General features: G+C 41.3%; 1 protein-coding gene across 2 annotated transcripts in view; it reads left to right on the top strand.

The window, feature by feature from the left end:
* Positions 1 to 17,206, top strand: part of LOC120727396 (urokinase plasminogen activator surface receptor-like) — an 85,409-nt gene extending 68,203 nt beyond the window's left edge. Inside the window, exons 1-5 of one of the 2 annotated variants that reach the window (XM_040021630.1) lie at positions 15,366 to 15,460; positions 15,700 to 15,816; positions 15,895 to 16,038; positions 16,273 to 16,383; positions 16,494 to 17,205. In XM_040021630.1, coding sequence (XP_039877564.1) covers positions 15,415 to 15,460; positions 15,700 to 15,816; positions 15,895 to 16,038; positions 16,273 to 16,383; positions 16,494 to 16,696 — 621 coding nt within the window. In that variant the 5' untranslated portion in view covers positions 15,366 to 15,414 and the 3' untranslated portion in view covers positions 16,697 to 17,205. Of the gene's footprint in view, positions 1 to 15,365; positions 15,461 to 15,699; positions 15,817 to 15,894; positions 16,039 to 16,272; positions 16,384 to 16,493 lie in introns of those variants that run through there. The other variant, XM_040021631.1, reaches the window with a different exon arrangement.
* Positions 17,207 to 17,577: the final 371 nt, after the last annotated feature.

The following is a 17,577-nucleotide window of genomic DNA, read 5'->3' as shown; positions in this document are numbered from 1 at the left end:
TTCACTTTGATGTGCCATTTAACAGGTAAAGCAGGTTTTACAGTAACAGGAAATGAACGTTTCCAAGGAAACAGGGAAATGTAGAGACAACCCTCCACTCTGAGAATTGAGATAAACTTGATCTTAATGAATAAAGTCAAAGGTCATGAGCTCCTGTGCAGCTGTTCTGCAGAACTTTGTCCACCTTTGATTTATTGATTGATTTGCCAGTGTGTCTCAGTGAGTTGAGTTAATGGTAACTTTATTGTATCAATATGGGAAATTGATTTGATCTGTCCATACACAGAGAGACAAAAACAAAACAGACAGTAAAAAAAAAAAGGTCTTTAAGTTGTGTTGCAGCCACAGAGAGCAAATCTTTGTTCTTTATGTAGAACCAGTGAGTTTGTTTGGACAAAGAAGCAGCACAAACACACACAGAGAAAACATGCATGACTGTAATCAGAGTACAGGAGAGTAACTGACTAAATTTCCTCTTTGTGATTTAGGTGATTTGCTTCTTTATATTGTGCCAGATAAAGTCTGACAGCTTTTAACAATAACAAAAATCACCCAACTGTTTTTCTTTTTTTCAAGAATAATTTTGTTTTGTGTGTGTGTGTAGGCAGCACGGTGGCACGGTGGTTAGCACTGTTGCCGCACAGCAAGAAGGTCCTGAGTTCAATTCCACCATCAGGCCGGGGTCTTTCTGTGTGGAGTTTGCATGTTCTCCCCGTGTTTGCGTGGGTTCTCTCCGGGTACTCCGGCTTCCTCCCACCGTCCAAAGACATGCAACTTGTGGGGATAGCTTAATTGATTAATCCAAATTGTCACTGAGAGTGAATGTGAGTGTGAATGGTTGTCTGTCCCTGTGTGTTGGCCCTGCAACAGACTGGTGACCTGTCCAGGGTGTACCCCGCCTTTCGCCCTATGACAGCTGGGATAGGCTCCAGCGCCCCCCGCGACCCTGAAAAGGATAAGCGGAAGTGGATGGATGAATTTTGTGTGCATGTTTCTTTTCTTTGTTGTCTGCCTTGTGATCTCACTGTTGTATGTGCATGCGTGGGCACTTTGTTGAAACATGAAGGGCTCTAATGATGCAGTACATTCATCGTTAGTGGAAGTGAGCAGCATGCGGTGTATTGTGGACGCAGTCACTGGTGGGGATGTTCAGTGGTGAGTCTGTGTTTTTGTGTTCTGTTCCTTTTGTGAAACACATGATCAAAGAGTTTATGAGAGGCTGTGTTTGCCCACAGTCACAACCTCAGCACATGTGATTGGATCAGTAATGGCAGCTTTGAGTCTCACATGGTTGGTGTTTCATGGGTGGCTGGAGTCACAGTTTCACTCCAATGTTAAAAAACCTTTAAATACTCTTCATAGTATAAATAACATATATAAATATTAAGATGTTCTCCCAAACTCAAGGAATGTTCTTTTCTCTGATTGTGCATGAAAACAGGAAGTTATGTCAAAGTGAAACTAAAATCCTGTCTGTTTTTAAATCAGTTTGTTTATGTAACATCAGCTGATTGAAACTTCAGATGAAGCTTATCAAAGAAACAAAACAGAAACAATAAAAGAGGAATCTGTGATGTCAGAGGTGGTGTACTCAGAAACAGTGGACCTTTGTGTTCATGGGAGGAAGTGTGACTGAGTAAATTTCCTCCAGTTGAAATGAGTTAATAAGTTCAGCCTTAATGTGTTATTCTGTTTTACACTTTGGTGACTTTACACACTTTATGTTCTACAAACTAAACATGTGAAGAGCTCATGATCCTGTTAGCGTCTCTGGGTCTGTTCCCACTGTTCTGTTTCTTGGACTTGAATCTATGTTGTGTTTTGACAAGTGAGTTCTCTTATAAAGTGAGACACACAGAGACCGAGTTCCAAAGCATACACAGATTTCTATGCGAGGCAAATTTCTCTCCATGTGTGAACCTGCAGGTAAAACAGAGGCAAAGCTGTTCCTGTGAAATGAAACTGAAAGCCTTGAATTGGATTTGTTCCCCTTAGTTACAAACACCTCCATTTAGAAACTGGATTTTGTGTTTTCTTTGTTTGATATTTAAATCTGTTTGATCTTGTGGTATCGTAAAGAATTATTTGTTTATGTAAATATATTTGTTTGCGTATGCATAGAGGTTATTAATTACAAGTACAGACATCTGAAGTTCATGTTATTCATCTGAAGAACACACAGAATGAGTGTGATAATAGTGTGTTGCTATACTGGTAATGCCAGGTGAGGCAGCATCGGTGCTGCGTTACGTGAATGTCCTGTACAAAGGTGGAAGAAGAGAGTGTCCTGTAGGAGGCAGTGAATGGACACTGGTGTTGTGAACATGTGACTAAAAAGAAGGTTCAGTAAAACAAGTAGCAACAATATTCCTGTGTGTTCCTGTGTCAGTGATTTCATTTTGGTTTTTGAAGACGCAACAGATCTGAAACATTTAAGTTTCAGCACCTAACTTTATTTCTTAGGTGTATCAACACAAAAATTAGGTGCAACCAAATTTTTCAACCACGTTTTTTTTTAACACTGCAGCTGAAGATGTTCACTTTTTAAAAAATACATGCATAATGCAAAATGCTGCAGCAAGAGTCATGACAGGGACTAGAAAGAGAGAGCAGATTTCTCCTGTTTTGGCTTCCCTTCATTGGCTTCCTGTTAAATCCAGAATTGAATTCAAAATCCTGCTCCTCACATACAAGGTCTTAAATAATCAGGCCCCATCTTATCTTAATGACCTTGTAGTACCATATCACCCTGTTAGAGCACTTCGCTCTCGCTCTGCAGGCCTACTTGTTGCTCCTAGAGTATTTAAAAGTAGAATGGGAGGGAGAGCCTTCAGTTTTCAGGCCCCTCTTCTGTGGAACCAGCTTCCAGTTTGGATTCAGGAGACAGACACTATCTCTACTTTTAAGATTAGGATTAAAAATCTCCTTTTTGCTAAAGCATATAGTTAGGGCTGGACCAGGTGACCCTGAATCCTCCCTTAATTATGCTGCAGTAGACGTAGGCTGCCGGGGATTCCCATGATGCATTGAGTTTTTCCTTTCCTTTATGTTTTTGTAAGTTGCAGCTGGAAGGTGATCATTGGTTGGAGAGTGAATGGGGACGACTACAAGACAGGTTGTTCCTACCTATGCCCCATTTCCAATCAGGCTGTGTTTACTTGTGTGATGAAGTTTATGCATCTAGAAGAGCTAAATTAGTTTTTTGTAGAAATTATTAATATTGTTAGTTATTAGTTAGTTGGTTATTAGATGCTGCTCCACGCCGCCCCGCCCTCTCCTCCCTGTGCTGCAAGCAGCAGGCGCACCTCGCAAACAGAGGGCGCCCTTACTCCCAGCAAATGGCCGATAGAAAACCGATTGGTGCCTATGCCATTCCCAATATGCGCTGGCTAATGTCGGGGCAGCATGAGTACGAGCATTTTTTTTTTTTTGCCGATGCCCGTGATGCCGCCCCCCCCCCCCGCCCATGTCGCCTGTATCAGAAACCGCTACTGTGTGTAACGTTGGTACCCAGTCTGGATTTGTTGGATTCATTTCATAGGCAGGCTTCCCTACAGTTGTGTGAAAGAATTAGCGAATCGTTACATAGCACGTATGTCTGCACAGTCACTTAATTCTATGTTTGTTCGCAATTTCTACAACCTCCGAGAGCCCCAACGATAATATTATTGAGCTATAAAGAGTTCATATAAAGAGTGATATGAACATATTTAGAACTTACCGGAGTGAAAATGTCTGGAGCACCAACAGATATCTGGAGATGGAAGAGAACTGGATATCAGCTCGTCTCACAGCTGCTATCCAGGCTAGTCGCCTTTGTTTTGTAAGGTCCGCCATGTAGTATTTTTACTCAGTTGTATAAAGCATTTGTATTCTATTTTTATCCTATTGTATATTTTATTCTATTTATTCTACTGTATATAGTATTTTATTCTATTCTATTCTGTACAGTTGGGTACAGTATTTTATTCTTGTCATATTCTAATTTTTGCTATATAACTTTTGCACTGTCCACTTCCTGCTGTGACAAAGCAAATTTCCCACGTGTGGGACTAATAAAGGTTATCTTATCTTATCTTATCTTATCTTATCTTATCTTATCTTATCTTATCATGTTGCTTCCAGGTTGGGAAAGAATAAAAAGACAAAACCTTTTTAGGCTTATTCCTGTGCCGGTCGTGTGATCGAACATTGCAGCCAGCATTGAAGAACCATAGCTGTGTGCTCCTTTTTCGCTTCCGCTTTGAAAATGGAAAATGGCACATCAGGCCAAAATCCTTTCCACGCCCACCCCTGTGACATCACGCTGGTTTAGACCGCCATTTTGGGGGTCTAAACAAAGCGCAAGCGAAAAGGGAGCGAAGGCACACACAACAGGGTTTATCTTTTCATTCTTTCCCAACCTGGAAGCAACATGAGGCAGCTCGTGTATCGATGTTAGCAAACGAAGGCGTCTAGCCTGGAGAGCAGCTGTGAGACGAGCTGACGTGCAGTTCTCTTCCATCTCCAAATATCTGTTGGTGCTCCAGACATTTTCATTTCAGTAAGTTCTAAATATGTTCATATCACTCGTTATAGCCTATTAGTTTTATTTTCTATGCGCTCTGAGGTCATAGCAAATTAGAACAAACGGATGAAAAATGGATGAAACATCATGACTGGGTTCCAGCGCTACACAAGGGACCTGCTTCAAACATACCACCATGCCAATCAGATTACTTCTTCCATGTGAGGGTGAAGAGGTGACCCTCCTGGATAAGATGGTGAAGGTTTGCTGCGTTTGATGAACAGTGTGATAATAAAACCAGGGAAGAATGAAACCTGCTCCTGTTAAATATTCTTAAGTCTTGTGCTGTTAAAATTGCTGTATTTTTTCAAAAGATACAGTAAATAAAGTAATGTTAGTAGTGAGTGATATCATGTAAACACTCATGATTTTGTGTAAACATTTTGTCATTTGTAAACTATAAATGACATGATTCTACATTGTAACTGATGTGATGTTCTATAAAGTGGTTTTAATAAAAAAAAGAGGCAAAAATTAGTTTGTTTCTTTATTCAACTTTTGAACAGTGGGACTCAGTCAGTACATATTCAGTAAATGCAAATTATTTACACGGCAGTGCACTACAGGCATAAATCTAGACCCCTAGAAAAAACATTATGGCATTATAGCAGTGACGACTCCTCCACAGTAGCAGGTGGGATTTTTCTGTTTTGAGGACGGCTCCTTTTCCCTGTCACTACAGATGGTCTGTTTATGTTTTGATCAAGAGCCTTTTTTTGGGCAGCTGAAGAGGAGAAGTCCATCTTATGGCCAACCTCTGGCTGTATCTTGGTCACATTACCCAGCAAAACCCAGTATGCAGGTTCATCTGCAACAGTCCTTATGCCACAGATCAACACTGTTGCTTCTACATTAAACAGAAGAGCAGCGACATGGCTGCAGGTCTCTGCGATTCCGGCCATACAGGTGCAGTGGGCAGCTTCAACCTTCCCTGTGATGCTCACAGTGACCCATGGCTGCAATGCTGGTTCATTCAGTCTTTGAGAGTGCAGGACCTGAAACAGACACAAAGTTCTGAAACCTGCCAGCAGAAAATGAACCTAAAGTATGTAATGCAAGGATGTCATCACTTTAGAGATGGAGAAAGCATAAAGTGACAATTATGAATCACTTAATATGATAATGAGATTCTGCAGGTCATTAATCAATGTATAAAACTAAAATAAAATGTATTTTTAGTGACACAGGATACAAACATGGAAGCAAGATGTGTAATTAGGATTATTTATAATAAATATGTATAAATTAGTGCAATTTCTTTAACCATAAAGAACAACAATCCTTCAGGACAGTGTCACATCAATGCACTGAACTCACTATGTTATCCACCTAACAGCCTCCACATGTTCTCACTGTAATTTCCCCTCATGAATGAATTTATGCTGCACTAATCTGAATGTTTGCAGGGAAATCAAACGCGTTTCACTCGCAGTACTCGAGCTGACTTACCTTTGTTTGAATGACGACTTGTACGCGCTGACTCCACAGATAAGGCACGAAAAGATGTCAGGCTAAGTCAGTAGCGGTTGGTCTTCAGGGTTTCTACTCCACGGCCGTATTTCATACGGGTCCACATTTCCAATGCAGCTTTTTTCTGAGAGTACCGCTGCTTCGCCTCTGGACGCAATCGGTCTCTATACAGTCCATTCTCTTTTGAGCTGCTTTTAAGCATCTTGTAATCGGCGTTCCAACACTGTGTGTTTGTGTGTGCCCTATAGGGCTTTAGAGTTGACGTCACGCCGCAGTGCATTGTGGGATCGTGGCGCCATGTTAGAAAGCCACAAATCAAAACAAACACACTGTTGGAAGCAGGTTTGCCAGAACCATGCTTAAAATCAGCACAAAAGACAAAGAGACTGCTTGCGCCTGGATGCCAAGAGACGTTAGGCTGTTTGTTCTAATTTTCTATGACCTCAGCGCATTGAAAATAAAACTAGAAGCCTATAAAGAGCAATACGAATTTCTTTAGAACTTATCGGAATGAAAATGTGGAGAACACACCAACAAAAAATGATGACAGAGAACTCGATATCAGCTCGTCTCACCGCTGCTCTCCAAGCCCGACATCTTCGTTTGGTAACATCAGATACATGAGATCCCTCACGTTGCTTCCAGGAGGGGAAACGGTAAAAATAGAGCCCATTTTCCAGCTTATTTCTTTCCCTATCGTGCGATCTAACACTGCAATCGACAACACAGCAAGTACAAGCCATAGCTGATGTTTCCATCTGCTTTCGCTCCTGTAGCCCTTTGTTTGGCCTACTAACATGGCGGCTCGACCAAAAATTGTGACCACTCCCCCTCACATGACATCACGCTCTAAAGCCCTATCGAGCTGGTGGGTAAGAGACGTCTCCGAAAACATCAGCGCACTTTTGCAAATATGCGATGTCTTGATAAACCAGATATTTGAAATTTACACGGCTACTTTCTCACCTGAAAATATGTTAAAAGTTTATTTTGTGACCAAGAAAGATTAATAAGAGTAATTTTAAACCTTAGTAGTAGCCGCCAGTGTTGGAAACTGAAATTGGCTGGGCCACGCTTTGAATTCTGGGATATGGTGGGCCACGAAGGACACACCCAACCCATCCTTCAAATTCGGGGAAGTGAAGGACGCATTTGAAGGAGTCGATGAATTGGGACAGCCTTCGTCGCCTGACTGTAACTTAATCGGCCTTCAAATGCGGCCTCCGGTGGATGCGTTTTGGGACACAGCTGCTGAGAGTGCGAGCAACACATAGCGAGCAGGTCCGCAGAGATCTGAGCACGAGCAAATGCAAAAACTGAGCGATATGGGCTGTTATTGTGTTTATATGGATAATAGCAAACACTGAAATACATTTTTTTGCACGCAGCAATGAATTTTTCTTTGCTCAAAATAAATCTCTGCTCAAAATGCAACACATATTTATTTATTTTTTTTTTTACGTGCGCTCAAATGTTTCATGTGCCCTCAGAACAGTGGTACAAAAATAACACCATACTGCACAGCAAAAAGAGGATGGTCACGTGACTGCAGTTAACCTCTCTGCCACCAGGTGTCATTGCTGGGCTTTACAGACCTGAGTACATACAGGAGGGTCTAAGTTTGAGCTTTTTATTCATTTTTACAGCATTTTTGATCCCTCATCAGATCATAAAGTACAGATACAAAGAATAAAACATTTTTGAAACAACTACAAAATAAAAGATTATGACACATAAAATAACAAAAACAAATAATAGTAATTAAAATTATCATAAGAAAGGAAATAGACTTTAGAAACACTGAAATTTCTAAAGACTCCACTAAATCAGGGTCACATGTGTGTGGAGGTCTAAAAAGGTTGGTGGATGAGAATTATCATATGCAATGCTCCAGTTTGACCTCACGGGGGCAGTGTTGTTTTACACTCAGACTGCAGGACATGACAACAGTGTTGGAGTGTGAAAGTAAAGCAGCTTTTCTCTCAGAGGGATTTCTGATGACATCAAACTGTTTGTGTGTCTGTTGTCACAGCAGCAGCCATCAGTGACAGCAGCACACAAAAGCAACACAACAGCAGGTTCAGATACTCAGAGGAACAATTCATTTCAATGTCTGACCAGTTTGTAGTTTGTGTTTGAGTTCAGTTTAAAAACTTTAAAATACTGATCACAAGTTTCAAACAAACAACATATAAGAACATAAGATGGAAACAAACAGAGTGAAACAGAGTTTGTTTCCTTCCTGGTTTCTGTATGTTTGTCACACTTAAATGTTTCAGATCAAACACATTTAAATATTAGACAAAGAAAACACAAACTGAAGTTTGTAAATGAAGATGTTTGTTATTAAGGGAACAAATCCAAAGCTACATCATCCTGATCTGAAACATTTAATAAGTGTGACAAACATACAAAGAGCAGGAAATCAGTTTGAGCAGCTGTAATCAAACTGTCAACCTTCACACTTTTTACTAAAACCTTTAATTCTCCACTAACATCACTTTGTATCCACGGTCACTCTAATGGACCCTAGAAAATAAGATAAAACACATTCAAAGACTATTTTCTGTTGAGAAGAAGTTTCTGGCTCTTATTATATTTTCTAAAGGAGGCAAACAGCAAACAGGACTCTCCAGCTGCCCCGGAGCAGATTGTAATCATTGCTCTAGACGAGCTTCATCATGTTTCAGACACACCTTCATGCTCAGGGCAGCCGTTACCTGTGTGCTCTAAGAGAAGCAGGAAGATTTAGGGTCAGATTTACTAACATGTGGAGCAGCAGCAGCAGCATCACAAAGTCTAGTATGTTATGTATTTGTAATTTTGAGTTTTACATCTCTTGGAGAGAGATATCTTTTGTATACTTATAAATGCACCATGTGGTAAGCTGTATACTGTGTCTACTGCTGTACTGACAATAAAGCTCTTGAGTCTTGAATGTGTATCTGTAAGAGTGTCACTGTCAGGAGACGTGTCTGTCATAGTTGCTGCTGGGAGGTTATTACTGGGAGGGAGATGTTATCAGAGTCATCAGAGCTTCATCGGCTCAGAGTCGTTATCGCAGCACCAAAACTTTGTCTCTGTCAGTGAACTGGAATGAGCTGGATCTGAAACAAAGGCAGCTGTTACTGTGTTAGATTAACGTCTGCATGTTGAAACGTCTTATTAAAAGTAAAGATGTGCACATACAGGCACGTGTCACAGTGACGCTGAGGATCCTCAGAGTCCTCTGCACAGTGCTCAGGGATTTCCTCATCTTTCATGTTGTCTGTCTGTTTGAATTCAAGCATCATCGTCAATAACTGAGCGTCTGACAGCCTCAAACAACCAGAGCCTGAAAATAAAAAGCCTCTTTGGTGGAATTATGCTCACATTTAAAATTTCTCTCAGTTACTTTATTTTCTGAGGGGTTTTTTTTGTTGTTCTTAAATTAGTTTTCAGAGCTATAAAGAGTTGAGTGCAGGGGTGTCAAACATAAGGCCCGGGGCCCAGAATCAGGCTGGCAAAGAGTCCAAATCGGCCTAATGGACGTTTTTGGAGAATGTGAAGGAGGAACTTCTCTGCCATGACCACTCATACAAAACCAAATGAATGAAGTAACAGAGAAATGACAGAAAGTTCCTGGTTTCCTGGTTTCTTTGCATTAACAAAAACTTTTTTACAGATTTTTAGATGAGCTGCATTCCTCTGAACCTTCAGTTTGGTTATTTATTTATTTCCATCCTTGTTCTTAATGCTTTGACCATCACAGCACTATGAACTGTGGGTAATCCCTCAGGTCCACAGAGATGAGGACTTATAGAAAATGAAAATAAGGACTCAGAGTGTGTGCAGAGAGTCGTCATGCACTTGATACCATGACAACAGGACGGCCCTGAGCCCTCAGACCCCCAAACACTGAATTCAAGCCACAGTACTCTCTGAAGACTGTGAAGCATGGCAGTGCAAGCATCATGATGGGGTCTGTTTCTCTTACTATGGTGTCGGGCCCACTTATCTCATATCAGGGATCCATCCATCCATCCATCTTCATCCGCTTTATCCGAGGCCGGGTCGCGGGGGCAGCAGCCTAAGCAAAGAGGCCCAGACCTCCCTCTCTCCAGCCACCTCCTCCAGCTTATCCGGGGGAATACCAAGGCGTTCCCAGGCCAGCCGAGAGATATAATCTCTCCAGCGTGTCCTGGGTCTGCCCCGGGGCCTCCTCCCGGTGGGACATGCCTGGAACACCTCACCCAAGAGGCGCCCAGGGGGCATCCTTGTCAGATGCCCGAACCACCTCAGCTGGCTCCTTTTGATGTGGAGCAGCAGCGGCTCTACTCTGAGCCCCTCCCGGATGGCCGAACTTCTCACCGTATCTCTAAGGGAGAGGCCGGCCACCCTTCGGAGGAAGCTCATTTCCACCGCTTGTATCCATGATCTCGTTCTTTCGGTCACTACCCACAGCTCGTGGCCATAGGTGAGGGTAGGGACGTAGATCGACCGGTAAATTGAGAGCTTCGCTTTTACACTCAGCTCCCTCTTCACCACGACGGACCGGTGCAGCGTCCGCATTACTGCAGCTGCAGTCCCAATCCGTCTGTCGATCTCCGGCTCCCTTCTCCCATCACTCGAGAACAAGACCCCGAGATACTTGAACTCCTCCACTTGGGGCAGGAACTCATCCCCGACCCGGAGTGGGCACTCCACCCTTTTCCGGCTGAGAACCATGGCCTCAGATTTGGAGGTGCTGATCCTCATTCCCGCTGCTTCACACTCATATCAGGGATCAATTTGCTTATGACCTTGTAGTACCATATCACCCTATTAGAGCACTTCGCTCTCGCTCTGCAGGCCTACTTGTTGTTCCTAGAGTATTTAAAAGTAGAATGGGAGGCAGAGCCTTCAGTTTTCAGGCCCCTCTTCTGTGGAACCAGCTTCTAGTTTGGATTCAGGAGACAGACACTATCTCTACTTTTAAGATTAGGCTTCAAACTTTCCTTTTTGCTAAAGCATATAGTTAGGGCTGGACCAGGTTACCCTGAATCCTCCCTTAGTTATGCTGCAATAGACATAGGCTGCCGGGGGATTCCCATGATGCATTGAGTTTTTCCTTTCCAGTCACCTTTCTCACTCACTATGTATTAATAGACGTCTCTGCATTGAATCATATCTGTTATTAACCTCTGTCTCTCTTTCACAGCATGTCTTTATCCTGTCTTCCTTCTCTCACCCCAACCGGTCGCAGCAGATGGCCCCGCCCCTCCCTGAGCCTGGTTCTGCTGGAGGTTTCTTCCTGTTAAAAGGGAGTTTTTCCTTCCCACTGTCGCCAAAGTGCTTGCTCATAGGGGGTCATATGATTGTTGGGTTTTTCTCTGTATCTATGAAGCGCCTTGAGGCGACTTATGTTGTGATTTGGCGCTATATAAATACAATTGAATTGAATTGAATTGAATTGAATTGAATTATATCAAACTACTTGGGGAGGTCACGCTGCCTCATGCTGAAGAGGAAATGCCCATGAAATGGGTGTTTAAACATCACAACGACCCCAAACACGTCAGTAAGTGAGCAGCATCTTGGTTCCAGACCAATAAAATTAGGCTCATGGAGTGGCCAGCACAGTCCCCGGACCTTAATCCAATAGAAAACTTGTGACATCAAAAATGGTGTTTCTGAGGCAAAACCAAGAAACGCAGAGGAATTGTGGAAGGTTGTCAAATCCTCCTGGGCTGGTATATCTGTTTACAGCTGCCACAAGTTGGTCGACTCCATGCAGCACAGATGTGAAGCAGTTTTCAAAAACAGTGGTTATACATCTTAGTTTAGTGATTCACAGGAATGTTAAATCTTAACATTTTTTCAGTTTATCGAGTCAATATTTGAGTTTTTGATTACAGATTGATAGATAGATAGTTTTGTGTCTGCTCTGAGCCTTCAGAGGCCGACACAAAGCTGTGACTGTTTATCTGCACGTCTCAAACACTCCTCCATTTGTCTGCAGGCTGAGTGATCTGACGGAGCCCAGTCTTCATCTTCTCAGAGAGGCTTTCACTTTCATTTCACAGGAACCGCTTTGCTTCTGTTTTACATGCAGGTGCTACACAGAGCACATCCTGTCCAACCTGTTTGTGTGACTGACTGCAGCTCACACTCCAGCTGGTTTGACAGGTCAGCAGTTTGCATCATTTTCATCTATGAAAACACCAAGTTCCACAGTGTGTTTAGTAAAGCACAGCAGAGGCTGCAGAGACAGATGCTGGTTGCGGTTTATCTGTGTATAGAGCTGTAAATTAAATCTGTGTTATCAGTCACACAGAATAACAATAACTAGATTATTTGTGACGGGCTGACAGGTTAAGTGTGATCATCAGAGGATTCATGGACTGTTACTGTGAACACAGCTGAACCATGAGGACACCTTCACTCATGGCTGACTGTGAGCTCCTGATGGTGGCCTTTGAATGAGGGGAAAGAAAGTCACAACAAACAGTCTTATTATCCAAGGGAGGATTTGTTATTCCCATCAGCTTTTGCCTTGAGCTTCCAGCTGGTGCCAGGTGGGTGCATGAGATGAAGATGGTAGTTGTTCTGGTCAGTGCGAACAAACTGCTTCCAATTTTACAGTTGGTCTAATGTCTGTCACTGGTCACCAGGTCTCTCAATTCCCATTGTTCTTCTCCAACATCTTATCCATATTGCGTTCAATAAACACAGTCTGAGTGCTCACAGCCCTGCCCACCGTCTATCATGTTGGCCAGCCTTGTGGGATTTTGAACAGCTGTAGCTGCTTTTGTTCTTCAATAAGCCAGCTCCAATCAGCCAGAACGCTGTTATCATGGTTCTGAATTGGTAGATGTCATTCAATGTCCTCCATCGAGATTGTTGCCAGACACGCGATGTGATCGACGAGTATCCGGCAGCAAACGTCTCTGCAGGACAAGGATGGGATCTCCCAAGAACAGGAGGGTGTCAGTTTCATTAAGGGACCAGTTGATCAAATCTATAATTCTTCTTCAGGTTTTTAGAGAACACGTCTAGGAGACTCTCTTAGGGTTAGAGGATAAGCGAGACTATACAAAGAGAAGCCAAGCAGGAAAGATAACGAAGAAGGAGAAAGTGTGACAGCCTCTCAAGACCCAAGAGCAGAAAAATCCTGCTGATTGCTACTCAAAGCTGCTTTGACCTGAAAACTGGGAGATGGATTCAAAGTATCTGAGGATTTCAGAGATGCTTTGGGAATAACAGGAAGTGATTAGTGGTTACAGATGAAGGTCATGTGAAGGTAGTGTAAACATCTGATTTACTGTTGTCTGGTTTCATCTGTGAAAACACATCATATGAAATGAATTCAAGAAAAGCTGTCAGACTTTATCTGACACAATATAAAGAAGAAAATCGTCTCCATCACAAAGAGGAAGTGAACTCAGTCACTCTCCTGTACTCTGATTACAGTCATGTGGTTTACAGGAAGCTGCTGAACACCTGATGTGTTGCAGCCAGTGACTCTCTGGTTCTCACTAATCCAGTCAAGTCTTTGTCAAAGATTGGTTGGCAGGTAGGAGACGGAGCCTGAATGCAGGATTCAGGAGACAAAACTCAAGAGCAGCTTTAATGCTCCTGGGATCAGTCTGTCCACACAGCAGATACACGTTCATAATTTCATCAGATCCATTTACTGTTTGTTTACAGCACAGAAGTAAAGAGCATTTACATGTAAATCTATATTAAAACTTACATACTGCTCATGTTTCATTCATTCACAGAAGGAATTCACTCATTATCATCGTTTCTTTCTTTAAAAAACAACGACAACCAAAACTCTTATTTACAGACATACAAACACAGTGTTGATGAAGGCAACACATGAACCAAGCTGTTTAAAGAAGGAAGTGAAGAGTACAGAAGTCAAACAGGGTGGAGCAGTTCAGTGATGTAGGTGGAGGCTTCACACTGTCAGGCCTGTTTGTTATGTTATGTTTATGACAGTTAAATTAAAAATAATTAGTATAAGAAATAAAATTTTCTCATGTAAACTGTAAATGGCGTTAAATACTACTATAATGTCGGTCACAAGGTGGTACTTTAAGAGCCATATATTTTATAAGGTGGTACTTATTGTGAAAAGTTTGAAGACCACTGCTGTAAACAAAGCAGCACGTCTGAGGTGCAGGCCACACCTTTTCTTATTCTATAACGTGTTTTTTTCTCAGAAACATTATCCATGCTGGACTGCAATATTTTTCCAGTCCTGGGGCAGGACTCTCTGACAACCAAGGTCAGTATGCTGGTGAGGATAATTTGACCACAGCAGGTGACAGAAATGCTTTTTCTCATGAGGTAAAACTAAAGTTGGTTCTCGTGTGTTGTGTGAGAAGTAAATTATTTTTGCATGTTGGGTCAGGAGCATACCCACTGTTCTCTCTGCTCCCCGGCTATAGAGGACACCCTGCATCCTCCACCACGGTTTCAAAGCTCCAGCCGAATACTGACCATGCCGCTGTCAGCTGTCACACACTATTCTCACTGAGAAAAACTGGTAAACATTATAAACTTCTATTCACATTTAGAATGACTGATTAGGCCATTTTATTCATTTGCTACCATTAAAAATCCATGAATAAAAAAAAACAGGACAACCAACATGAATGTAGAAAGACGTTCTTTCATGTTTACCTTTTAAATAGGTTTGCTTACAAAGACATCATGAACGTCTTTAAACACTGAGCTCCCACATAAACCATCGCTAATCCCCGTGTGTTGCACCCTCTTCCCTGTCAAATTCTGGTGTTAGTTTCCATGTTTATTTTGTGGCTTTTGAGCCCTAACGAGGGCTAATGTAACACTGTGGAACAAGTGCAGATTTTTCAGTGTAGAGGGTGGGGTCTCTCTCCTCCCATTTACTTTTATACAGCAGCGACAGCAGGAAGTGCGACCTTTAATGCATCTAGTCCACTAGTAAACTAGTAATATTTGTACAGTATTTTTGCACAAGAGTTTTGTACCTGGATTTTAACTGATTGCATTTCATTAGTGGCTTTTCCCAAAGCTAGTCACCGATTGAACCAAATCATTTTCAAATTATTCAAGGTGTTAATGTTGGACTAGCCTTTTCTTTGAACTAGGAACTGATTATTTACGAGCTTTCACAGGATCTCAGAAGCATCTAAAAGTTCAAAGATCTTTTCAAATAACGTGTTTGCCAGTATGATTGTTAATTTACAAATTGAAGAAAGGCTAATATTTGCTGTGCAAATAAACATTTTTGATAGTCAGGCTCCTTCACTGTCAAAGGAAGAGTTAAGGAGTGGTCAGAGAGAGGAGACCACTCCCCCAATAAGAATTACTTATAACCTGAACAGAAACTAAACTAAAATTCACTTCTGTCTGATCATCTCACGATGCAGATCCTTGTGCTGATCCTTGGGATCGTGCTGCTCCCTAAAGGCAAGTTTTTGTTCAGTTATCTGTTCTTTTAAAGGAAGTGTGTACTCTAATATTCAATGAAACTTTTTTAAATTGCTTTTACAACATGTACAACCCAGCAATGTGTCTACTTCCTGTAAATGATTTTTTTTGTTCTTTGTTTGAATCTATTTTAGTCAGTGTTTCATAATTTATCCACACAGTTATTGCAAGAGAACATGATTTAACTCTCTTTTTAAAAATATTTTGTGGTTTATCAGCCTGCCCATTGAAATGCTATGATTGCATACCTGGAACATCTGGAGGCTGCACTGAGACAAGAGATTGTCCTTCGTCCCATACTCGCTGTGGTTCAGCCAGAATGAATTCAAAAATGGGTAAGATTTTATTTTATAGTTCTTCTTCTTTTCTTTTTTGACCTTACTGAGCTGACAGTGGTTCCTCTTTGGTTTCAGGTGGCTTGGAAAATAAACGTATGTGGAGAACCTGTTTTACACCTGATCAGTGCTTCAGTGGCTCAGTCAACCTTGGATATTCCCAAGCTGTAATTAACACCATGTGTTGCACCTCTGATCTTTGCAACTCTCAAGATGTCCCTGGTAATTCACACCATGTTTCTTGCTATTGTGGAATAGTATTTCCTGTTGTGATAAATAACTAGATTTTATTAATTATGTGAAAAAAGTTACAAAATGAGGTTTAAGACAATTTATTTTTTCACTCACCAAGTTCACTTGATGAGAAAGAATCCAGTATTTGCATATCTGAAGTTTTTTGGCACTTGATGGAATAATCAATGAAAGAAATATGACATGTATTTTTGTGCTTTACAGATTGGAGCATCTCCTCTCCAAATGGGAAAAAGTGCTTCCAGTGTGATGGAAAGGACTGCACCAAAACTCTCAGCTGCAATGGAAATGAGGACTACTGCATCTCAGCAGCAGGTAATGGGCCTACAGCATTACGTTTCTGCATGTTTCTTCTTTTCTGCTTAGAGGAACATTCAGTGATTTTTTTTTTCAAACTTGTAGTTGAATAATTTCTGTTTTCTCAGTGAAAGCAGGAGGGACAACTACTAAAGTAAAGGGCTGTGCCTCCAAGACGATTTGTTCAAATTCAGCAACTGAACAGCTCTCAACAGTCATTGGAGGAGAAATCAGCTGCTGCCAGGGTGACCTCTGCAACAGAGCCAGCAGTACAACAGCCCACCTCCTGCTTTTTGTGGCCCCGCTGATCTCTTTGGTCTTTTTCTCTTAGCTGACGGGAAAAAGAGCACAGCGCAGTTTTCTTTAAACCACTTATTTACCAAGAGTTGGATGAAAATATAGTTTCATGAATAACAGTCTTTACTTTTTATCCTTCCTCAAATATTTTAACATTTGCTCCTTTAATTTCTTTAAGTCCTTTATACATTTATACTGTTTTCTTTAACATTTCTAAAACATTTTGACGTACAAAGTGTGTATACTCATTATTATGTTACTTGAACTCTCCCAGCAGCTTCTATGAATGACACGCACGCTGATGATGTAGATGTAGAGTCAATGTTTACTTGAATGTGACAGCTTCAGTCTTGGTGACACATCAGATTAACCTGTACTGACACACAACTGTTTTAGCTGATCTTGGCTCTGTAGAAGCTTTAGCACCACTTCTTAAAAGATTTCAGTGAGTCTATGTAGATATTTAAGCCTGAAGAATTTTTGTGCCTTGTGGATTAGAGAAAATATCAAATAAATTTATACCTGTGCACCCAAGTCTTGTTCTTTTAAGAATCTAAAGATATAAATGTTGTACAATCATTCAATTCTGGAAAATATCAGCGAGATAATTACAAATCTTCAAACATCATCTGGTTCTAGTTGCACAACATGTGTACATAATTATACGTACAGTACAAGCAGGGAAAAAAGATGTTTCCACCTCTGGCAAGAGAGAAATTTTAATGAAGCTAAAATATCAATCAAATGAACGCAATTAATAAGACAACAATTCAGTTCTTTAAAGAAGTTTTAACAGAATCGCTCAGCAAGATCAGGATTAAAAGAATAATGCGACACGGCTGTTATTCTTCTTTAATTGTGGAGATTTCTGAGATGAAAACTACACTGCTACATTTAACACAGAGGTCACATTAT

This window comes from Simochromis diagramma, unplaced genomic scaffold (genome assembly GCF_900408965.1).
Source record: "Simochromis diagramma unplaced genomic scaffold, fSimDia1.1 OVJJ01000740.1, whole genome shotgun sequence".
NCBI lineage: Eukaryota > Metazoa > Chordata > Actinopteri > Cichliformes > Cichlidae > Simochromis > Simochromis diagramma.
This window is presented reverse-complemented; position numbering and strand designations above follow the sequence as displayed.